Below are 25338 nucleotides of genomic sequence, written 5' to 3'. Positions count from 1 at the left end.
TCACACTATGGATAAGATGTTAAGTATGCTTAGAGAGGCCCACATGTTGCCAAACAATTTAAATAATATTGGTTATTTTAAAATAATCCATGTAGGGTAGTACCCATGCTAATTTTAGAAACATAAAGGAGTTGAGAAATGATACGGCATTCTTATAAAGAAGCAGAAAGCATTAATCTAAATTCTATTGCTCTATTCCAACTTCTTTGTTAGTCAGCCTATTTAAGACCATGAATGCTTGCTAATAAAATATTTATGCATACAATTAGTAGTATACTACTTCCTGTCTATAGTTTAAGAACCTCTGCTGAAATTTAGACCTGAACCATTAGAGAATGAGCATTAACTTAAGTTCTCAACTGAGACTTGGTACTGTATTTAACTCCAGAAGCAATGTAATAAAATATACTCCAAAAAATGGAAGTCTGAAGGAATTAAGAGAAGGGAAGGGAACCCAAAGGTTTCAATGAACAGAAAGATCAGCAACACACGCACCACAAATTCTTCATCCACTTTATTTAATGTTAATTCTGCATCATCTTCTGGAACAGTTTCTTCTTCTAATTCTTCCACTGGGTATGTTGGCCTAAAATAATAAGGCTTCATATGAGTTGCAAGTTAAAAATAAGTTTTAGTAGGATAAAAAGATATAATATAAATATAAGGAATCCCCTTATACTATCTTAGTCCTTTCTTGGTCCCCCATACCATTGTTAAATGCTTCATATATTTTTCCCAAAACTTTATAATATAAAGAAGCAAAAATTCATCTCCAAATTTTAAAAACAAGCTTACACAGGGGCCCCGAATAGCCAAAAACATTCTAAAAAGAAAAGTGCAGTTGGAGGACTCACACTTCCTGATATAAAACTTATTGCAAATTCAGCTACAATGGTCAAAATAGCAGGGCACTGGCACAGGGATAGACTAATACACCAATGGAAATAAGTTGAAAGTTCAGAAATAGACCCTCACATCTATGACCAAATGATTTGTGATAAGTCCATTCAATGGAGAAAGAATAATCCCTTCAACAAATAGTGCTGGATATATGAATATATCTCAATAAAATTATTTAAAAAAAAAAAACAAATAACAAATGGTACTGGGAAAACTGAAAATCCCCCTGCAAAAGAATGAGGTGGTCCCTTATCTCAGACAATATTTTTAAAAATTAACTAAAAATGGATCAAGGACTTAAATATAAGAACCAGCACTAAAAAGTCCTAGAAGAAAACATAGGGAAGCATCTTTAGGACCTTGTATTAGCAATGGTTTCTTAGACTTTAAACCAAAAGCATTAGCAACAACAACAAAAAAAGATAAATGGGGCTTCATCAAATTTGGAACTCTGTGCAAAGGACTTCATCGTGAAAGTAAAAAGACAAACTAGAGATTGTGAGAAAATATTTGGAAACTATATATCCAATAAGGGCTTAATATCCAGAATTTTAAAGAAATCCTACACCTCAACAAGACAATTGAAAATGAGGAAAATACTTGAAGAGACATTTTTCCAAAGAAGACATATAAATGGCCAAAAATCACATGAAAAGATGCTTAAAATCATTAGCCATTAGGGAAATGCAAATCAAACCACAATGAAATTCCGTTTCACAACCACTAGAATGGCTATTATTTAAGAAACAGGAAAATTACAAGCATTGGCAAGGATGTGGAGAATTAGGAACACCCATTTGTTGGTAGGAATGTAAAATGGTACAGCAACTATGGAAAACAGTTTGGCAGTTCCTCAGAAAGTTAAATAAAGAGTTACTGTAGGACCTGGCAATTGCACTTCGAGGTATATATTCAAAAGAATTGAAAGCGGGACTCAAACAGATATTTGCACATTGATATTCATAGTGGTATTATTTATAATTGCCAAAAAATGGAAGCAACCCAAGGGTCCATCAACCAATGAAAAACAAAATGTGATACATACATTGGATAATAATATTTCAAAAGTAATGTACTTCTAGGATTTGTTTTGACATATTTAAATATATAAAATAATCATCTATAAATATATATCTTTTATGTAATTTATATTTGTTGATATATTGACTAATGCTAATTCTTTTCGATGCTTTTTCCTCTGTTTCTTCCTGATATACATACAGCCTTCATAAATTATCCAAGTTACTACTACACATCTCCAGGAAATAAAATGTGCTTAGAAACAAAGGAATTGTAAAATTGAGCAGTGGTTGAGATACAAACAGGCTCTGGTGAATTTAGAATATGTTGGACTACAGACTTAATAACTTCAAAAAATGCCAAATGGAGTAGCACATCTCATAATTGTCTTTTCTTGAAATCTTATAAAGACATACTTTGGATTATATAGTCATTCTTTATATTGCACTAAATGTTTGGGTTGGAGCACATGAAATTGCCATTTTAGTTCAAAAATAGTTCAATATAAGTAATGCCATAAAGTTCAAATTGATGATAATTGAGGTCAAGGAAGTTTTAAAAATATGTATTAATACAGAGTAGGTTGTTCGACCAAAGGAATATAATTGAGAATACATTAAAATATTAACATACCTTTCCACAGATATTAATTCTAATCCACAAGTTACTGCTTGCTCATTTTACCTACATAATACATTCTACATTCTCTAACCTAATGATATCCCAACCTTCAAAGTACCAAATTCATATATTTTCAAATTATAATCTACACAAATTGGTAGTCCCTGAATATTTTATTTCCTCATCCATATGCCCAACATTTACTGAGCATCTATGATACACTGAGCACTATGCTAAGTGCCATACAGTGCATATGAAGGTTTTATAATTTCTAGAAAGAAAGCCAGACCTGTAAATAAATTTTAACACTACAGGATAAATACAATATAATAATAAAAATATAAACAAAGCACCATCATATCAGAGAAAGGAACAATGAATGATGACTAGGAGAATGTCAGATGGCTACTTCAGTATTATTCTTGCCCCGTCATTATAAACAAAGGGACAATCCCATTTAAAATACTATATTAATTTCCATTTTACCCTTAAATTTCAGCTATCAGTTACCCCATGTATACTATGCCTATGTGTATAAATAAACACAAAAGACTTAAAAATTTTCCTAAATTGACAAGGGTATACAGTTAAACCTTTAATAATTATTAATTTGAACAGGGAAGGAGAACAATATCTACTATATTAGAACTGGTTTTGAAGACACCTGATATTTTAGTGTTGCCTATAATGACTTTTCTTAATCTCCTCTGGCATTTTCAGTTTGGAATATTCAAGACAAAATCATTATCAATTCAATTAAAAAGCCTTGAACTTTTTAAGGAAGAAGCTATCACATACTATTACTATTACTAAAAAATTACTAAATTGGGTCATTTTTTTACCTTTTCCAGGTGAAACCAATATATTTTAATGTTTCTTCTGCTAAACAGTCAAGAACGTAGCATACATGTTCTCCATAACCTGACTTTAACTTTGAAGGAGGAAAATCTGCAGTTCTTCCCTGAAATACAAAAGATAAACAGGGTATTGTTATTTATATTCTAATATCAAAATATTTTAAGCAAAGAATTGCTGAATAAATGTATCCCTTCCTTTTCAAATATGATTTAAAGTATAATTATATTGTATCTTAAAAACCCATCTCTTTATAGATTAAAAAAAATAATAATCCATAAAAAAACTAAAGGAAAATAAAGACATCTTATTGTCAAAAGTATTAAAAGGCAATAACCTCATGGCAGCAGAATGAATCATTGATCCTGTTGGGGTGAAAAAGTAGTGAAACTACTGGCTTGGTATCATATTGTTAAACAACCACATAAAGGACAGAGTGATTCACTTGTCGGAAATTAATAACATGTATGCCAAACATGCCTGTCCTAGGAAAAGAGATGAAAAGTAAAATTGTTATCATGGTCTAGTAAATCAAAATTCTCTTTTAAGTTACTTATTTTTTTAAATCATTTTTCAGAAGGAGAATTAAGCACCCATAAATTTACCTCTGAGACATATCAAGATTAAGAAAAATATTATTTTGAGCATAAAGAGTATACACTGAAGTTTTTTAAAGTGCTATTCATTTTATAATATTAACCATTCTGAAAAGGTTTTATCTGAAAATAAAGTCAGATACAGTTACATATAATCAGAGAAGATTCATCTAAATAGCTAGCATTTATGTTGTGGAATTACCAATATTAAAATTCATAACTTGAGAACATGCAGAAAGGAGAGTTGTTTACACTTACAAATGATCGAAGCTCTGACAATATGCTAGATATTGTTGCATTAGGGTCATCATATTCTTGAGGCTGCTCAAAGGGACGTCCTGCTTTGTTAATCAACCAAGCAGCAAGTGTACAAAACATGTAGAACTGTTCACCAGGGTTGGTAGGCAGTGCAAAATAGTGTCTGTTTCAAAACAAAGTAGGGAGGGGAGGGGAGGTGGCATTTGAAATAATGCAAATAAGCCTAAGGTGCCTAAAGACCCTCAGTCCAAATCTGCCAAAGGACTTTAAAAAAATTTTTTTCAAATGGCCTTAAAATTAAAAGACACTAATATTTCACCCTTTTAAAGTTTCTAGTAATCCACAGCACTCATAATGTGAGTGCTTTTAACCAACAGGATTAGGGTAATTACTACTGTACACAAAATATTAGATCAAAGACTTTACATCCAGAAAATGTACTGCATGAGAAAGTTTTGCCAAAATTATTTAGGTTGTCAGGAATAATTAATAAGAGAGTGCCTCCTGCAAAGAGTAACCTGCAATTGAGAATCTCAGAGTTTTGTGGTTTCTTTAAAAAAAACTTTAAAGCTTGCTCACAATGCATTTTTACACTTTTACTTTTTACAATGCCACTTGTACCTTCCTTTGCATGCTGTTTCTAACCTATCAGCCATATTTAACATTTGTTCTTAACTTGGCTGCATATTTGAATCACCTGAAGAGCTAGTAAAACTATTGATGCCCAGCCAAACATTGCCTCTTCCCTCTCTAATAATGGATTAAATAAGAACTTCTGCAAATGGAGCCCCAGTATGAATATATTTTAAAAGCTCCCAAGATGGTTCTAAGGTGCAGTCAGGATTAAAACCCACTAAGTATCATATTCCCACTCTAACAAATATTTGTTGACTTTTGTTAAATCTTCTAGCCTACTACAAACAGTCCTATGGGGATCAATATGATTTATACCTAAACATATTAAGAATAAAACTTACTAGCAATAACATTCAAGATAGTCTAATCAAAGATCATACTTCTTTAATTTGTAGCTATTACTTTATGTTTAGATTGTATTTATGGCTATTACCACCATTTGTCATAAGAATCAACAGTCTTTCTTCATGTTTCCCAAACTTTCTCCTGCAGGATAAGTGTAAATGTTCTACATGATAACAGAAAGCTGAGAAGGAAGAAAAGGCCCTGCAGCCCTTGCAGATATATGCTTATAACCCTTTCATAGTACCCACTCACTAACTCATCTTTTCCTTATCAGCTGATAACTCCTCCAAAACAGTAGACATTGATAAAGACAGAGTAGGGCAGTGTTTCTCAAACTTTGACATGCATCAGAATCACACTGATTTTCTGATACAGCAGACTTGGGAAAGGGACTGTGAAATTTCAATTAAGTTCCCAGGTGATACTGCTGGTGTGGTGGGCACCATTTTAGAATCACTAGAGTTTCTCTATTCATATCCATGACTCAAAGTATCCTGAACACCTGAGGAATTAGTAGAGCGCTGAGTATCAGTGGAACCTTGAAGCCATTTTCTTTTAGTTTGAAAAATGTATATGGGAAAAAAAGGTACTGTATTTTTATTAATATAGAGAAGGTAAGCTCTCTATATTATCCTGATCAATCCATTTTAATAATTCCACATATTACAATTTCTACCACGATCAAGCAATACTACCTCTTCCTCCTCCAACTTTTTTGATATTATGGATTGATTTAGCAATATGGGCAGTTTACATAAAACACAGATAGCATACAATTGAAGTTACTGGAAGAGAGTGCAGGCATGAAATCAAAACTGCTGAGGGAAATTATTTTACCTTAGCTATAGACATTAAAAGAAAATGCTAAAGTTTTTTTTTTATCTAAATTGCCTCTTACACACACGAGAAGCAAATCTATCTATAAAACGTGTTAATCTGGCTATAGTTAGGCCATGTTGATTGGAGGAGAAAGTGCTGCTGTTCACTATCCTTAGTAATGAATGGCAGTGCCTTCAGGAAAAGATGAACTTTTCCCCAGTAGGAACAAGGACAGAACTTTAGGTTCTATTTGGGGGCAATTCCAATAGTTGTCATTACTTTTTGCACTTCTTAGTTTCCGAGAGCACTGTTACTGCAACGGCAGAAGTAGGTCTTTTAAACCATCAGTCAACAAGTTTAAATATAAAGTGCGCAGCAAGGTCCGAGGTACCTGCAGTTAGTTGCCAGTTGTACGAACAGATTTTTCCAGAGGGAAAAACTAAAACTAAACTAAACTAAAAATAGAGCTAAATAACTGTAATCCTCCCTGGGATATGATTATGGGTGACTTGAGTACTTTTCTACACAGTCTCGTGTTTTTCTAAGTTTTCTACAATGGATATTTTTATTACTTTTATAATCAGAAAACACAGTTTGTGTTTTATTGAGAGGCGTGTGTCTGTTTTAAAGAACAGGAAGGCTGTCTTCCAGTTCCTTTTGACATTCCAAAACGTGTTTACTCTCCCTACAAAAATATCAAGTCTGAGCTCTGGCGGGCAGCAGAGTGAGAGTCGCGGAATTTGGGGTGAGAGGCCCTTCGCTGGCTAGGAAGATGGAGGAAAGTGCTTGCTAACCCGCGCTCAGCGTTCCCTTGCAAGAGGCAGGAAAGGATCTCCCGAAGGCTCAGCGGGTACCCAGGCGCTCAGAGACGAGGGGACCCACCTGGATGGGGGCTTCAGGTTGTTCTTCCGGAGGAGTTCCTCCTCATAGTGGAGCAGCTTCAGCTTCTCCACCAGGTCCTCCATCACTACGAACATGTGGTAGGCCGCTCCAGGCCCACGCTCCACGACCATCTCCCCAGCCCCTTCGCTGCGGGACCGAGACACCGTATCCTCCAAACCCGACGGCGTAACCACGGCCGCGGCGGCAGCCATTGCAGGACAAACAGAAAGACCCCCGGAGGGGGCTCGGGCCCACAGACCTCCCCGGCCTCCGCCGTCTGCGCTACAGCAACCAGCACCGCCGCGACCCGTTACCAGGCGACCGCCAGGCAACCCGTCACCAGGGAAACTAAACTCCGCCTCTTTCCTGGGCCCTCTATTTTCCTTCTAAATTCCCTCCAACCAGGGTGGACCTCCGGACGACGTCATCCTGGGCCCCGCCTCTTCCCCTGCGGAGGAGGAGGCTGGGAGGCCGCCCGCCGGGCTGGGGGCGGGGCGTCCCGCCACTACGTCCTGCCGCGCCTCTATTCGCTGCCGCTTAAAGGTGAAGGAGGGGCCACCGGGGTTTCTGCTCGGCGTCCTCCGTAGCCCTGGTGCGGGGCGAAGAGGATTGGACTTAGTGATTATTGAAGGCTCCTGAGTGGGCTTGAGGGTCTACTGTAACCGTTAAAAGGGTTGAAGGGAATTGGAAACGCGCGGTATAGAAGGCTACGCTAGCCCACTGATACCTTTTTTTTTTCCTTCTCAGAGTTATAGCTCAATAGCGTTGATTTCGCTTTATCTCAGTAACTTTACGGGACTTTTTTTGTTTCCTTTTTTTTAACCTAATCTCTCTCTCTCTCTCTCCCTCTTCTCTTCTCTCTCTTTCCCCTATTTCCCCCCTCCCTCCCCCTCTCTCTCCCTCTATAATTTACTTGATTTAACAGTATACTATAAAGCTTGAATTCTAATTACCTACTCTTACTCCAGTGCTAGGAAAGGGATTGGTTGGGAGTGGGTAGGAAGGTAGAAACTGGGAAGAGCAAAAAGGAGGCCTTGAGAAGGATCTGCTCTACTTCAAAAACAAGGATACTTAATTCACATCGTGCTGCTTAATCTCTTTCAAATCCATTACAGGTAGTATATAATTTTGGGATACCTTGTTAAAATGAAAATAAAGGAAACTGTCTAAAGATTTTCAGGCCTGAGTGTGGCTAAAGACCAGATGCTACTCGATGTTTCTTGCTTCTATTGACCTAGAAAATGCAGAAAAGACATCACTGACCCCAGGTGTTGCCCAACTTTACGGTTCTCAAAAGGCTGTGCACCAAGCAGTCTTCCAGACAGCTACATAAAATCCAGGTAACTCGTAGATGCCTGTAGGCTTCCTGGGAGAAAAAAACATAAGTGATTGAACATGTGTTTTGAGTTTAATGTGATGTTTGAGGCATCTGTAATGTATATGCCACTAAAGAATATAGAAATCATTTTGTAGTATCTCTGTATCTTTGTTAGAAAAAAATGGGCCAGCGTCTGTTCTTATTTTAATCTGTCTAGAGCTAACTTGTCTTGATAGTTATAAAGGTATCAAAGTAAATCAGAAAAGGCAAATAAATCCTTCTAGTCACCAAAGGGGAAATAACACAACTGATCTAGGTAGACAGTAACCCAAAAGGGAAGGCCGCAGAGAATTGCTTTTTAATTAAATAGTATTGCTTCCCTGCTACAAGTCATTAAACAACTGTTTTCAATAAAGGTAAGTGGGAAAATTGGGTTTGGCTCCACACCACTGCCAAATTGTTATTTCCTTTTATTCACCTTTTTTCCCCCTCCCCCTAAAGCTCCACCTGCACCCTGTGGGGGGTGGGGGAGAGGAAATGAAAGATGGGATATATCTGCGTAACTTTCAGAGTATAAGATAGATGTATAGCTTTTTAGGGTGGAAAATCCAAAAGCTTGGAAGATTTGGGGTGCTCAGATAACCAATAAAGAACCTGTGACTTTTTAATGACGCAAAAGTGTTAGACTTCAGAGGGTAAATATTCAGGGAGATGGAAGTTCATGCAGGGCATGCTGCTAACTTAAGTTATGACATTTCCAGGATGCAGTGTGACATAATCAAGTGTTGTCTTTTGGGTAACAAGCAACCCTCCAAAATGATGTATATATTCTGCCAGGGGAATAAAAAGACACCCAGGTACAATACTGATTCAGCCTAACCTGAAAGCAGTGTGAAGAATTAATTTCTTGAGAAGAAGAAAAAGACTAAAATGTAAGCTGTCCCCAGTAACTGTGGCATAGAGAAAATGAAACAAAGGAAAAGTCAACTTTTCAACACTGCATATTTTCTCACAGCAAAAAGACTAGAAAGAACACTGAAACGTTATCTCATTTTTAAAAGACCCACAAATTATTTTTGCTGATTCTTTAGTTATCCTCAGTAGTTGATTATACACCAGAGGTCTTTTCCCTTATTGAATTAGTTTCCCTCGTGTGTGAGAATGCACTCAAATCCTCTTCTTAGCTGCCTCAGCCACTTGGAAGCTTTGGGGTATATTTGTGTTAGTTTTTGCAGGACTATCTGTTTTGTTGATAGAGTTAGATGGAGCTTGAAGAGAATGAGGCATATTCATTCCACCTTTAAAGAATCTTCAGGGAGATTTAACCCTGGCTCTACTGTGTTGACCACAATTAATAGTGGGCTTCTGATTTTGACTTTTATCTCTTGCAAACTATGAAATGACCAGAGAGAAATTTGAGGCCCTTAAGGGCTTCCTGCGAATTGGCTCATCTTTGAAAACTGAACATCACTCCATTTAATGCTGACTTAAACCAAATGGACTTCCCTGAAAAGTGCTTAGCAAAGTGAGGGGTGAAGAGGAGGTAGGTTCAGAGATGGAGGAAGGCTTTCAAGCTGCATCTCTAAATGATAGAACAAAGCCTCCAAGAGGTCTGGGCAGGCATAAAGAACAAAGCTGCTTTGTTGTTATAAAGTGACTTAGCACCACCCATTCTTGACATTTTAAAAGTTAGGAAAAAACCACTAATAGAATAAAATTCCTTAAGCTAATAAGATTCCTTAAGTTAATAAGTATTTGGCCAAAAATCTAAAGTCATTTAAATATGAAGCATTTAGCAAGTAATGTCTTCACCTTGTTCTTGGCTTTAGAAGGCATCGACTCCTCAGCTGTACTGTAAATCAGAGCAAGTACATTGAGACAAGAAAATTGGAGCAAGTTTTGCAAAAGAAGAAACTCCTGCAAGTGACAGGATTGACTAGGTGAAAAATCCAAGAGAGTCTGCAGGTAAGCTGTTAGCTCAGCAAAGTTGCTGTATATGAGATCCAAACTAAAAAGTTACTGGAAATGGCAGCAAGCAAGCAAACCAACAAAATCTTTGATAACAGGCCATATATCATACCCAGCAGTAAATCTACCATTACCTCATGGAGAAACCATTAAACTGGAACATCTTTGGAAAAATTCCAGAGATAAATGCTGGTGGATAAGAAATGAGTCACCATAAGATATACCAAAGTACCAATAACACTGAAGTCTTTTAAAAGAAAGAGCCTGTAAACAGCATGTGACGGGATTGGTATTTCCAAAGAGTGGAGAGAGATGAACTACTCAAATGTTATTAAAGCTGTGGTATGGGCTATCCATATGGAAATAAAATTATTTCTCTGATTCTGATCACACAGATTCCAGAGGAACTGAAGTCATAAATGTAAAATACTTGTAAAGTATTTAGAAAAATATGTATTAAAGCATCTTTAACTTCAAGATGGGAAATGATTTTTTGATGGACATGAACAAATTTTTTAAAGAATAGAGCAACAGCAACATCAGTTTAAGAATTTAGGTATAACAAAGGACTCTACAAACAGTGAAGAAAAATATAATTCTTATAATGCCAGTGGATTTGTTTCCAGGGTACACAAAGATAATATATCACTCCAAAACCTCTATGTCATACTAGAGATCTTTAGGTATGTTCTTCTAGGTCAGAGTTTCACAACCTCAGCCTCAGCACTACTGAAAATTTAGGCCAGTTATTCTTGGGGACTTTTTTTTTTTTCATTATAAATGTTTAGCAGTATCCCTGGCCTTCACCCATTAAGATGCTAGCTGTGACAACCAAAATGTCTCTAGATTGTCAAATGGCTTGTGTAGGGCCAATAGCCATTGTTTGAGAATCACTATTCTAGATGAATGGATTGAAATCTCAAGTGTTTTTATAAGGTCCGGATATATAAAGGTAAATGAGTGATGTGTGTGGAGGGAAATATTGTGAAAGTTCATGTACCACTCAAAGAGGGGACTGTTTTTATCATGCAGGAATGCAACCCAATTTTGCCATGTTTTGATTTTATAAGGATCTGAGTCAGAATTTGTATGACAATGTGAAATCCTAATGCTCTTGAGATGACTTTACTGCACAGAAAACATTATTTCAGAAGCTTAGTTTTTAAAGGTATTTAATTAATGTATTAAAGTTCAAAATTGTATTAAAGCTCAGAAGCCTAGTTCTTAGTGTTAATTATTCAAATCTTATTCAATTTCTAAATGTAAGTTGCTACAGTCATTTTAAGGGTTTTTTTTAACTACTTAAATTCCTACAAGGTTTTAAACTGTTCATAAAATTATTTAAGTATTCTAAACCATCCTGGATATTAATAAGTCGAAATCTTTTAAAAAGTTATATTAGGTTTTACTGAGTATTCCAATAATCTTTCTAAACTTAAATTTCAATTATCCAAGTCTAAATCAGTTACTCAACTATACATTGGAATCACAAGCCAGTCTTTGTCTAATAGGTCACATTTTCAACCCCTGGACTTTAAATAGCAAATTCATTAGTTATATTCTTTAACATAATTATGACTACTCTTGAATTTGGTTTTCATCATTGCAGTACTTATTGTTGCAACTTTCCAAGGTTAAAATATACTCACCCACCTGGGAACAATCATCATACCAACCTGAGCCAGTGGAGTTTTCCATCCACTCAAAAGATTCCTGGGCCAGGTGTAGAAGAATTCTTGTCCAAAAAGTCAGTGGTACTTGCTAAGACCTACTCACTGTGACAAATTCACTAACTTAAAAGAAGTGGCTTTTCAGTCCATGCCCTAGGGTTTTGATTTCTAGTTCTTTTCTACTAATGGAAGTCTTTCAGCCCCACCAGTACTAGTTGACTGCTGCAGCTAACTTTGGCTCTCATGGCAAAGGCCATTCAGCCATGTTCTGCATATCTCAAGGCTTTGCTTGGCTCCATGGACTCATTTTCTTGGTGAGCAAAAGGTGTGGGAGAAACAAAATATTTGTGTTAGCTGACTTCAGTTTACTGCCTCTGTCGATGATGGGATAAATATTAAAAGGTTTTAAGAATTGTATATTGGAGGGGAACGTGATCAAAGCTACATCTTACAGTGTTCTGACAATATTGTAGAGATGGGACTATGGGAAGGTGAAAATTGATGTAAAGGCAATTTGAATAGTCAGTGGAGAGAAAATCCTGAACAGCAATGATGGGTGTGAAAATGCTAATTTTAGGAAGCAGAGTAAGAAGAAAGTAACTGGCCCCATAAGATGTGCTCTGGAGCATGAATGGCAACACAAAGTTGCACCACTTTGGGACAAGAGAGCTTGGTCAATGGCAGTGGGTTGCATCAGACATCTCTGGATGAGGTGGCTCCTGTTAAGGGCATTTTCTGGAGAAGAATGCAGCTGTGAACAGTAAGCAGTCAAAACTTGTAGCAACTGGGGGATGGGTATGGCAATCCGCCCAGTAAAAAGGGATCTGGGAAAATGCCAGCAGCTTTTACTACAATAGTTGACTTCAAAATGCAACACTTCTGGATTTATATATGTGGAATGTGTGCTGATATAGTGAAGAGTCTTAAGCTTATATTTCTTTTACACACAAAAATAAGCCTGCTGAAGGTATAAATCATATACTGACAGATGGGAAACATAGCAGATAAGTAACTGCAAATATTGAACATTCAGCCTAGGTTCCTGATAAGACTTCTATTCCATCCAGTATGTTAGTAGCACTTTGATTTGATACACATTAGGTACTAACAAGAAGGATTGATCTGATTTGTCAGTGTTTTGAAGGTTAATAATAGATTTCTCTTTAATGGCTAGATTTGGAAGACTCAATTTATTTTACAGTGTGGGACAGCTTTTTCTCCCCAAGAAAAAATTAAATTCAGGACCAAGTGTAGAGTTTAACAATAAATGCCATAGGAGAAAGCTTTCTTAATGGGGCTGCCTAGGGCCTGATAAAAGCGAAATCTGCTGGATGCTACCTCCTGTGGAATTATCACATTTTTATGGTATAATTTTAAATCTTTGTACAATATGCCAGACTTACTGACTGTTTCACAAATGGTTATTGGCACCTGTCTTGAGGTTCTGGGACCTGTTACTCAAATCCCTACCTGGTAATACAATATTAAATCCAAATGCCTTATTATATTCCTAGCCCTTTACTAGAGATGAATTCCTTACTCTATACCTACACCTTTTTCTTAGTGAATTAAAAAATAATTCTGCCTTTGCATCTAGTGAAATTTTAAGACCCTTTTTTTCCCTGAGAGTTTGCATGAAAGTCCAAACTAAAAGATCTGAGTGTCAGCATTTTGACAGCTAGAAAGTATTTTCTATGATTTTTTTCCCATAAATATTTGAGTACATATAATGTGCTAAGGACTGTACTTGGGCATGGTAGTACAAAGACTCATGAACCTGATCTCTGTGCTTAAATAGACCATACTTTGAGGGAGACACATGCAAATTGTCAATTGTAACTTGGTATGAAAGAGAAGTACCCACTTTGTATCCCCATAACCTATGATACTTCCTCTATCTTGAATCCCATTTTTCTCCCTAGATTCTGAAGAGTCAGGGGCAATTAGGGAAGAGAAAGTAGTAAGAAAGCCAGCATGTTTGAGGAAGATCTCTTGCTTGGAGAGCTAAACTTCAGAGTAAAGGTGATGCTACATCCCTTTTGTGTCTAATTTGGAAACTCATGACTGACCTTTAGCCTCCTACTTAGGTATAGAGGGGTATGAGCTGACTCTCTTGGCCTAGGTTCTTTTTAGCAAGAAGTCTGCCATATACTTAAAAAAAAAAAATTTAACATTTTTTAGCAAGGAGTCTGCCATAGATGTGTCTAGAATCTGGAAACAGAGCATGCTCCTAAAAATTCAATTGGAATAAATGCATTCCAAAGAACTCACCCCAAAATAACCCTAAATTAAGAACAAAAACTAAGTTTCTTTGACTCTCTGATAACATTTTCATTAGTTTTTTTTGCTCAATCTATATGCCAAGTATACATTTTTAAAAATTGTAACTGCAGACTTCAGAGGAACACTCATAAACTCTGTAGAAGATTTTTCTTCCTTCTCTCCAGTATCCCATAGTGTAGTATGGATTTGTTATAATTTTCTGAGAAAGAGTAGATAGTTGATTGTATATAAACTGTGTGCTTGTCTAAGTACCCAGGAAGAAAGGGAGACTTCACAGTTCACCCATGGAGTAGGGAGAGAGTTTCCCTTTACCCCATAGTGTTATGAAAAAAATGGTCTATCACCTACCAGCCCATTCTTTCCCTATTAATATGAAATATTTACATTTATGTGGTCCATTTCTAGACTTAATTTTAATAGGCTTCCATGGATCCTTGCTTATTCTCATAATAGATTTAAAAAGTCACTGAAACTTTCCTATTTACCTTCCAGTTAACAATTCTGAAAATACTCGGCAACTTTCATTCCACTAATAAAGTTAGTGCTGTTGAATATGGACTTTATATATTACTTTCTCAAGGCAAGAACAGACTACTACATTGTAAACGATTTGAATCTCATAGGCTTCTTGAAAGAAGCACAATAATTCTGAAATGGGAGAGGGAGGAATAGCTTTTTATAAGTAAAACTAAAAATGCCCCAGAGAATCTTGTTCTTTCAAAGGAAACATGAAGTCCTTTGGTAAAATAGAAAGCAAGAGGCCTTATACTTTTAGCTTACAACACAATGATGGCTTCCCTATAGTTTTCCCTGCAGTTGTGTTCTTTCAGACTTTTTCCACACTATTTCCAGAGTAATCTCTCTAAAATTCAAATATGGACATCTCACTGTCCTACTTGTCATCCTTCATAGTCTTCTCAATTCAGGATAACATCCAAATTTAACTTGCTATCTAAGCCTCCAGGGGCAGTTGCAGGCTTTTGGGAGCATATATTTTAAAAGCTTATAATTTGGGGACCCTATTTAATAAATACAAAACTTTCAAATTCAGCCACATGGCCTTAGAAAAGGTTATGCAGTTGAGGCACACTAGAGCATAACCTCCACCAACTTCTAGGAAATCTGCCTCGGCAACCCCTTGAGGATGACCTCCAGTTGTTCATCTAGCTGCCCATGGCACCAGTCCCACCTTTACACAGTTCCAATCTTGAGAAACTATATCCTTACATCCTTCTTAGTTCCAAGTCTGTGCCCAAATTCCCTCCAGCTAGAACTTCATCTTTACTTCCTGTGTAGCCTATATTGTATAATAACCCAAACTGGATTCAGCCTCAAGTCATGAAAAGCATGAACAATGATGGTTTAAAATGTGTTGTGTCTCCTCCCATTCCCCAAACAGGAAAGTATGGAGGTAGGTGGTTTCTATTTTATTGGTATTGGGGCTGGCAACTCTGATCTTCAGGCCTTTCTCTCCTGTATGCAACTTCATCGTTCCAAAATGGTTGCTTTATTTCTAAATATAATCTTTGCCTTTAAAATAGAAATAAGTGAGAGAGGCACAGTTGTCCCCTGCTCCCACCCTGCTTTTCGCTGTATTATGGCCCTTCTCGGCAGCAGCTTATGCTGCTGCCTCCCTCCGCCCCTCCTCCCAGCCACTGTTATCTTCCCCCTCCCAGCCAATCGCTGTTCTCCCTGCCTCATTCCAATCGCCCTCATCCCGTATCCGCCCCGGCACAACCTCCGAAACAACCCCCCCTGCCATCAATGGCTTACGTCATAAACCGCAGGTCCACCCTTGCCTCTGCAGCCAATCCCCAGCTGCCCCGCGGACATGCCCGTCCCACAACCTCCCCGCCTCCATGAGACTATAAAACCCTATGTACTTCCTGAATAAAATCAGACCTGCGCATAGACCTCGTCTCCGTGGTTTTTCTTCCATCGACCCGCGCGTCCCCACCAAGCCTTGAGCTGCCCGCTGTCGCCCCAGTCCGGCCGTGGGCTCGGCCCGACTCCCGGCAGCGACCCGCCCGCGCGGCAGCGACCCGCCCGCGGTACCGCAGCGGCGGCCACAGGTGGCGCTCGAACAGGGACCACCGCACAGGGACCACCGCTCCCTTCTGTATGCGGTGGAGCGACATCTTCGCGTTCCTGTTTGGCCGGCCAGCCGCTCGATCTCCCGCACGGGACCCATCGCCGTCCTCCCGTTCCGCCGCTCAAGGTAGGGACTCTCCGGCGCTGTTCCCTTCCTCTTTGCCGTCCCAGCCCATCCGTGAACCTAACCCGGCCCTCAGCGACAGCGAGTCTACCCCCCTCCTGAACCCCCCGTCACAATGGGAGCCTCTCTCTCGTCCCGCCAAGTCCCTCAAGTACGTTTACTCGCGGCCCTTTTAGAAACTCACCACGTGAAGGTCTCTCTCCGTCAGCTACAGCGGTATTGGGACCTTCTCCTACCCTTTAACCCTTGGCTCATCACCTGTGCTCTCTGGAGCCCAGAGACCTATGAACGTTTAATTCAGCGGGTAACGTCCGCTATGGAGCACGATCGCAAGCAGTTTCCCCCCGCCTTATCCCGACCCTCGTCGCTATCTGCGCCTGTCTCCAAGGTGTGCCCTCCCCTGCCTCCGCTCTCGCCTGTGAGCCTAGCCACCCTCTCACCTGCAATCCTGATGGAGACGACGATACTCGTTCTCTGTCCGCCCAGCTAGAGGCCGCGCTCGAACTGGATCCCCCCACAGCCTCCGATCCGGACCCCAACCAACATGGCGACCCTCCGCCTTCTCCCCCCCCCACCGCGCCCTGCAAACAGTGCCAACATTGCGCACCTCCTCCTTCTTCCTCGGCGCCCTCTTCCCGCCTTTACCCACCTCTTCCTGTCTCGTCGCCATCCGGTCCCGTCCCGGATGCCTGCCGATCGCCATTTTCGGCTAAACCAGCAGAGCCTCCGGTGCCATCTTGGCCTGCGCCCGGAGGTGACGCGGCCACTCCACCATCTTGGCCCGAGGCCAGAAGTGATGTCAGGCGTGACGTCACCGTGCCGCCATCTTGGCCAATCAGAAACGCCGTTGCCACCACGCCCTCCTGGCCGGCGCCCGGTGGCACCGCCCATGCCTCACCTCCATGGCCCGCCTCACCTCCCGCCTGCCCCAGCAATAGCGGGAACGTCATGAATCCTCCTCCGCCAGCGTACGACACCGCCTTTCTCACCCCCCCCACTCCGCCTCTGGCTCAGATGTTCCCCCTCAATCCTGCTCGCACTCCACAAAACCCACAAGCGTGGGTGCCCTTTTCTCCCAAAGACATCCAGATGCTCTGCAACGCGATAAAAGAGGATGGCCTTGCCAGCCCTCATGCCCAAGACATTCTCGAGCGTATGGCCATCCCTCGCTGCATCCCTTACGACTGGCTCTCCCTAGCCCGAGCGGTTCTCTCCCCCGGGCAATTCATTGACTGGCGAGCCCATCTCGGTGTCCTGATCGACAATCAGATCGCTGACAACCCGCGTCAGGGTGTGCATTACCCTGCAAACGCATTTCTTGGGTTCGGCCCTTACGGCAATCCCAGCGCCTACACTGCCACCCCGCCTGGGTTTTTCATCCAGCTTCGCGATTGTGTCTTCAAAGCCTTCCGCTCTTGTGCCGCAGCCGCCCCTGAGCCCCTCGCCAAACTCTTCCAAAAGCCTGACGAGCCCTTCAACGAGTTCGTCGCACGTGTGCAAGCCACAGCCGAAAGGCGCGTCACCGGCGCCGCTGCTAAGGAGTCTTTCGTCAAAGATCTCCTACAAGAGGGAGCTAATCCAGCCTGCAAGGCCATCATTCATCCCCTTCGTGACAAGCCCCTCCAAGACTGGGTCCTTGCTTGCTCCGGAGTCTCCGGCCAAACCACCGCCCTCGCTGCCGCCCTTGTTGCCGCCGTCCAAACCACCAATACATGTTTCCGTTGTGGCGAGCTAGGCCACTTTGCACGGGAGTGCCCTAACCTCCCGGCATCGCTGCGCCCGGCCCCTCGGGGCATGGAGCCGCCATCAGCAGCCCCCGCTCCCCGCGCGCCCTCCACTCCTTGCCCGCGATGCGGGAAAGGCACCCCGCACGGCCCTGTCGACCTTCCACCTCCCGACCCCCTTCCCCCTGATGACTCCCCCCTGCCGTAATGATGGCCCTTCTCCGCATCTCACCCCCCCCCCCGTGAGGTCTTTCTCCTCTTGTCGTTGCAGATGACACCTCCAGTTGCCCAGTCGAGCCCGCCTGAGTCTGCCCCTCCTGCGCCATCACCCGCAGGGACCACGCCAGCTCTCTCCCGCCGCTAGCGACATCGACGTCGTCTTCTTGTCCGCCGCTTGAGCCGTCTCTCCCTCGAAGATGCCCCCATCAAGCAAATTCTCCAGCTTCTCCGTCGTGCTCGCGCCTCCCCTGCCCCGCGCCCTCCTACCACCCCCCCCACACCTTCTCATCATTATGCTCTCCTTAGCCTCCTCAGCCCAGGCCACGCCCCTTTGGGCCGCCCTTCTTCAACCGCCTGGTTTCCTCTTTCTCTCCCCTCACTCACCCACCTTCCCCACCATGTACTCCCCCAACTGCGACTTCCTCCCAGAAAGCTGCGACCCCCTCGCCCTTCCTGTCTCCTCCTCGTTGCCAAATGTCTCCATCCCTATTCCCCTCGACGCCTTGCAGTTTGTCACCAACCTTTCCCTGTGCGTAAACCCGCGCAATAACTCGTGCCTTTTTCTCACCAACGCCACTCTTCTTGACCTTTCCCCCACCTCCCCCCTCAACGTCAACTCCTCCTCTACGCTTTCCTTTTTCTCCTTCTCCTCCTCCTCCTGGGCCTCGCCTGCTGCCGTTTGCCAGCACCGAGAGCGGCAAAGGCTCTTGGCCACAGCTGTCCTAGTCCTCTCCCAAAGTTCTCCCCTTCCCGAGGAAGCCCAGCATGCCCAGGTGTGGCTCACGGAGGTGGCAGGAGGCGGCCATCGATAGGGCCCATCGTGGTCGCCTCGAGCTGCGGGTACGGGTTCTCTGCCCTCCGCATGGGGAATCGGGCATTTCAGCCGCCCTCCCCTCTGCTCACGCCCCCTCGTGCCCCCATGCCCCCTGCCAGTAACCCCTCCTCGTTCCTCTCTCCCCTATTTCCCCTCCTCTCACCCCCCTCATCTTTCCTCCCCATAAAAATGTCAATCCTGCAAAACCTGCGCTTTCTTCAAAGCCATCAATGTCTCTTATTTTCGAAAGAGGGAGCAATTGTCCCCTGCTCCCACCCTGCTTTTCGCTTTGTTATGGCCCTTCTCGGCAGCAGCTTATGCTGCTGCCTCCCTCCGCCCCTCCTCCCAGCCACTGTTATCTTCCCCCTCCCAGCCGATCCCTGTTCTCCCCGCCTCATTCCAACCGCCCTCATCCCGTATCCACCCCGGCACAACCTCTGAAACAACTCCCTCTGCCATCAATGGCTTACGTCATAAACCGCAGGTCCACCCTTGCCTCTGCAGCCAATCCCCAGCTGCCCCGCGGACATGCCCCTCCCACAACCTCCCCGCCTCCATGAGACTATAAAACCCTATGTACTTACCGAATAAAATCAGACCTGCGCATAGACCTCGTCTCCGTGGTTTTTCTTCCATCGAACCGCGTGTCCCCACCAAGCCTTGAGCCGCCCGCTGTCGCCCCAGTCCGGCCGTGGGCTCGGCCCGACTCCCGGCAGCGACCCGCCCGCGCGGCAGCGACCCGCCCACGGTACCGCAGCGGCAGCCACACACAGTCAGCCCATCAGATGAGCAAAAGATTTTCCAGAATTGTCCCAACCCAAGCAGACATACACTTAGATCATGTGACTTCCCTAGCTGTATAGGAGTCTGGGAAAGTTAGGAAAAATAATTTTCAAGTTTGGCTTAGACCAATGGTTCTCAGTGTGATTTGCAGACCAGGAATATCAATATCACCTTGGAATTGGTTAGAAATGGAAATTATCAGAGCCCATCCCAGATCTACTGAATCAGGAACCCTGAGAGGAGTACCCAACGGTTTATGTTGTAGCACTTTCCACGTGTTTCTGAGGCACTAAAAAATATTGACTCACTGGTTTGGATCAATGGTCATCAGCCTGAAGCCTGGCACATCTCTTCCTTAAAGTTGAAGTTTGCCTACTGTAAGGAAAAGATTGGGATTGGGATTGGGTGGAGGTGGGTCAAAGGGAATGAATGAGTAGTTTTAACAGTCTGCCACAGGAGTAGAAGAAGGAAAATGACAATTCAGATTGAGTGGGAAAGATCTTTCTAAGCACAGGGAAAACCAAAGTTGTGGAGAAAAAGATTGGTTTAATTTGATTAAATCTTGTGTGGTCTGAACATGAAATAAAATAATAAAATGCACATGATAGTGACAATATCCATTTGTTAACAATTTTAAATAAGCAATTTGAACAAAGTGAACAGTGCTCAATATATTATTAAACAAGACTAATGGGGGGGGGGAGGGAGGAGGCAATTTTCTTATTGATTCCAGAAACTGCTTCCTTAACTTAAACAGACCACTTTGAGATATTTGGCTGAAGGAAACCTCCTGCAGTTACTAGTCTTCTGTTTGGGGAATCACTTGAATAGATGGCCTCCTCTTAGCCAAGAGGAGGTATTAAAAATGCTTCTCCTGATCTCCATCCTCTGGTGTACAAGTGAACCCATGCCATGAAGCAAAAGTTGTTGGAGAAAAGCCACTTGTTTATGCAGATGGTCTCTTATTGGTCTGCCACTTCATCTTCCAGCAAAATCTGATCCACAGCAAAGGAAGGAAGCTGTATTCTTCAGTTTCCCACCTTCCATATTTCCCTTGTCCCCTAATTAGGCTTTTTATCAGTGTCTTTTATCAAGTGGCTTTTATCAAGTCTGCCTATACTTCCTACAGGTCCTACATTATTCTTTGGAGAAAAATTGTCTGCCCTGCTTTAGTTCATTCAGTTTGTTCTGAATGTCTGACAGAATTTTCTCATTTGTAGTCCTCTGGTTTGCACCATCAGGTTCCAAGTTTTCCCTTTTCTTCACTTCAATCTGTTGGTTGAATTTTCTAGGAGAGGGATTTAGAAGATTTTGTTGGATGTCACCTGTTTCAGTTTCCTTGGTTGCTGAAGGTAGGTACTGTAAAATGGGTTGGCTTAAACAATGAGGATTTATTAGCTTACAGTTTGAGGCTGAGAAAATCAAGGCATAGTAGAGATGATACTTTCTTCCTGAAGAGCAGTGCTGGTGATCCTTGAGTGCTCTGCCACATGGCAAGGCAAATGGTGGCATCTGCTGGTATTGCCCTTCTTTTCTAGTATTCATTGGTTTCAGCTTCTTGCTTCCATGACTTTCTCTCTCTGTATATTCATTCAGTTAATCAAAGACTCCACTAAGGGGATTATAATGCATCCTGAATGAGGTGGGTCACACCTTAACTGAAGCCCCTCATCAAAAGGTCTTACAATGGGACCATACCCACAGGAATAGATTAACTTTAAGAATATATCTTTCTAGGGTCCGTACAGCTTCAAACCATTGCATTGCCTTGAAAGAATACATGTGTCAGAGGGTGTCCGTCTACCACATGGGAGGTCCACGGTTCAAACCCTGGGCCTCCTTGACCTGTGTGCAGCTGGCCCATGTGCAGTGCTGATGCGTGCAAGAAGTGCCGTGCCACGCAGGGGTGTCCCCTGCGTAGGGGAGCCCCATGCGCAAGGAGTACGCCCCGTAAAGAGAGCCACCCAGCGCGAAACAAAGTGCAGCCTGCCCAGGAATGGTGCTGCACACATGGAGAACTGGCACAACAAGATGATGCAACAAAAAGAAACACAGATTTCCGTGCTGCTGACAACAACAGAATTGGACAAAGAAGACACAGCAAATAGTCACAGAGAACAGACAACAGGGGTGGGGGGGGAAGGGGAGAGAAATAAAATCTTAAAAAAAAAACATAATAAAGACCCTACTCTGGTCTTACCTTTAAAAAAAAAAAGAGCCTGAGACATCATTATGTCAGGAGATCAAGGGGCTAGATCATTTAGGAACTGGATTAGTCCCTGGAAAATTGGACCTATTGGATATTTTATAACTGAACACTGAACTGCAGTTTCCAGGCATTTTTGTCTTCTTACAACCAATTTAGGGTTTTTTGTTTGTTTAATTGAGCACTTGAGCTTCATGAAAGGAGTTGGGGAGATGAGAATTCTATTTTGCTACTGTTCAGAAAGCAGACCATGGACTAGGCTGTATGGGTTGAAGATTGTGGCAATAGCTTAAAAATCTAGTATTTGTGACTCCCCTTCCTTATAACCTGTGACATTAACCCACCAAAACCAGACTCAAGGTAGAAGATACATATAGCAAAGAATGGAACAGTCTTTCTAGTGAGATCTTGTTGACCAAAGAGTTTGATCATAGAAATTGGGAAGCAAAACTACAAAGATAATGTTACAGTGCAGGAACCCTGTCTTAGGACTGAGAAGACTACTTCTGTTGTCTCTAGTTATAAGAAAATTGAGATCTTTTTTTTTTTTATGTCTGGGGCAATTCTGAACACAGACTGTTAAAAGTTACACAGTTTAGGTTAATGTTAGTTTCTTCAAGTAACAACATTAAGGACCCTGTTTCCCTTAGGAAATATTGTTCTATTTATAATCCTAGAAAAAGTCACCTTTACTGTTTCTTAATGCTAACATTGTTTTTCAAAAGAATTTTAATCAACTATCAGCCCCACAATGCTCCAATGTTTATTCATCAATTGTAACAAATGTACCACACTAATGAAGGATGTTGTTAATGCGGAAAAGTGTGGAAGGGGGAGTAAGAGGAACATATGGAAATGCCCTATAATTTTTATGTAATGTTTATCTAATCTAAAGTATTTTTTAAAAAGTGTTCAAAAAAAAAAAAAAGGAGCTGTATGGCTCAAGCAGTTGATGCCCACCTACCACATGGAAGGTCCCAGGCTTGGTTCCTGGTGCCTCCTACCAAGAAAGATAAGCAAACAACAGACCCAGCAGACAGTGAGCACAAACAACCAGGGCGGGGGGGGGGGGGCAGGTGGGGGAGGGGGAAGCGGGGACAGGGTGTTATAAATAAATCTTTTTTAAAAAAACAAGCAACCAAAATCAATAATCAGCCCCATTGAAGCATATTTTATTTTTCCTTAAAATATTTTAACTGCTAATAACTGCATTAGAAAGGTAATAATCTGATTTTCTTTTGAGTACTTTAAAATTCTGACCATGCTCGTTTATAGCCATAACAAGCAAATCTTCAAGTATGTTCACTCATGTAAATTTAATAAATTCATCTTATAAATATAGTAGCTCTCAAGTTCTCAAACATTCCAATAATGTTTGAGCTAAGTCAAATTATTTTAACTTTAAAACTAAAATAACAAGTCTAAACTATATACTTTAAATAGAAATCACACAGCTGATACTTACTGCAAATTTTCAAACATTGCAAGTACTAAATGTCAAACAAACTTCAATTTATTCTTACAGAAAAGAATTAAAACTGCAAGTTTGACTTGTGCTAACCCAAACCTTTCTAAGGCCCAGAAGATATTTTTCTAAGGGAATTGTTTCATTGTTTCAAGTGAGTTGAATTTACCAATCAATTAATGACTGAGATAAAGTAACTGTCCAATAGGCTGAAGTTGCTTGTAGCCCAGAGATCTCTGACTAGAACTCAAGACCAGGTGGCTCCATATGGCCAGGATGCTTCTCCCTAACATCAGCCATGCTGAACCTTTTTTATGGTCACCATGATAAGAAGAATTTTAAACCCATAGTTTTCAGATGTGGTTGGTTTCAAATAAATTCGTTTAATCCTTGAATTGGTAAATTAAATTGAATTTATCTTCCTGAGACTTGAGATTGCAACCCTCTACCCAGGTGGCAACTAGTTTCTTTCATAAATCCTTTACTACCTGGTTGAAATATCTGTCTTTGTCTGGCTGAGCTACAATTCTTCAAGATATTTTTACATTTTCTGATTAGATTCTGTGTCTCTACACCTTTATCTGGCTCCGCAGTGAAACCACTAAGTATTCTTCCTCACTAGAGATGATGGGCTTGGTTTCACCCCAGATGCAACTTGAGTGGGTGCAACAACGGGGACTACTACCCATACACATTTTTTGTTACCTATTTAACAATTCTCTCCTCGCTATGTACATTTTGATCTTCCTCTACTTTTTTTCCCACTGTAGAGGCTTTTTTTTTTTTTTTTTTTAATGAATGAAGAATGATTCCTTAGACAAGTTTTTCCCCCTCTCCTTAAAGCACAGTCTGTCCTCCAAAAAGCAGAGGCCAAGATGGGATTAAATATACAAGAAATTTATTAGGGGAAATACTATAATAGAAAATGGGAAGGGAGCTGACAAAGTCTGGGACAGCATTCAGACCCTGGTGCAAGACTGACTCCAAATGAAGGAGAGGGAAGGAAGGTTAGGTGGAAATACTAAACTGTCATGCAGTCCATGGGCACCCGTCAAAGCTGGCAGCCTTTTGTATCACCCTGTATATGGACCAGATTAATATTCCTGGGTTTGGTCCATATACAGGGTGTCCAGAAGCCAAAGAGGACTTCCAAATGCTGTGCTTCATTCTTTAGTAGGGGATGCAAAATACAACAACTTGTCTCTTACTTTGGAGGCAATGTCTCAGCATGTCCCTGATCACTGGATCTCTAAAGCTTCACTAAAGGGTCTGGTTGTCAAATCCTCTGGAATGCATGCATTTTACTAAGGCCTCCAGCATATTACCACTTCTTGTTCTTCCTGTCAGTCGGCATGATGTCATACACGTAATGGATCAGAGTGATCTGTGAGATGTCGTGGATGTCCAGAGCTCTTTGGATATATGATGAATGAGGGCAGACGAGTTAACATAAACCATGAGGGAAAACTGTAAATGAATATTGTGCATCCCATGTGAACAAAGATCACTTTTAATTCTCTTTCCTGTCTGGTATTGAATAGAATGAGGTCACTAGATCGAGACTACTTATCAAAGCCATATTAATTGTTAACTTGCTCTATCAGATGTACCAAGTAAGGCATAGTAGCTGCAGTCTGAGCTACTTCTTGGTTGTCTTTGCAGTAGTCTCGAGTCGTTTTCTAGGATCCATCTGTTCTGTTTCTCCCACACCCCCAGGGCTAGACCAGCAAATTAAATGGAG

General features: G+C 41.5%; 1 protein-coding gene and 1 long non-coding RNA gene across 3 annotated transcripts in view; one reads left to right on the top strand and one right to left on the bottom strand.

Moving 5' to 3' along the window:
- IFT57 (intraflagellar transport 57) overlaps positions 1–7350 on the bottom strand; it is a 55638-nt gene extending 48288 nt beyond the window's left edge. The window contains exons 1-4 of the mRNA XM_004455811.4: positions 6933–7350; positions 4251–4413; positions 3384–3502; positions 496–586 (exon numbers count right to left, since the gene is read on the bottom strand). Of these exons, the coding sequence (XP_004455868.2) occupies positions 496–586; positions 3384–3502; positions 4251–4413; positions 6933–7144 (585 nt within the window). The 5' untranslated portion in view covers positions 7145–7350. The remainder of the gene's footprint in view (positions 1–495; positions 587–3383; positions 3503–4250; positions 4414–6932) is intronic.
- Positions 7351–7417: 67 nt separating this feature from the next.
- LOC131278259 (uncharacterized) lies at positions 7418–19736 on the top strand. Of its 2 annotated transcripts, XR_009185573.2 has the most exons (4): positions 7418–7475; positions 8048–8272; positions 10080–10215; positions 18382–19736. It is a non-coding gene; the product is annotated as an uncharacterized lncRNA (long non-coding RNA). The 2 variants fall into 2 exon arrangements; XR_009185571.2 differs by lacking the exons at positions 7418–7475; positions 18382–19736 and adding an exon at positions 7488–8047 and having other exon boundaries at positions 8171–8272; positions 10080–10630.
- The last annotated feature ends 5602 nt before the right edge of the window (positions 19737–25338 follow it).

Source organism: Dasypus novemcinctus, chromosome 4 (assembly GCF_030445035.2).
Source record: "Dasypus novemcinctus isolate mDasNov1 chromosome 4, mDasNov1.1.hap2, whole genome shotgun sequence".
Classification (NCBI taxonomy): domain Eukaryota; kingdom Metazoa; phylum Chordata; class Mammalia; order Cingulata; family Dasypodidae; genus Dasypus; species Dasypus novemcinctus.
This window is presented reverse-complemented; position numbering and strand designations above follow the sequence as displayed.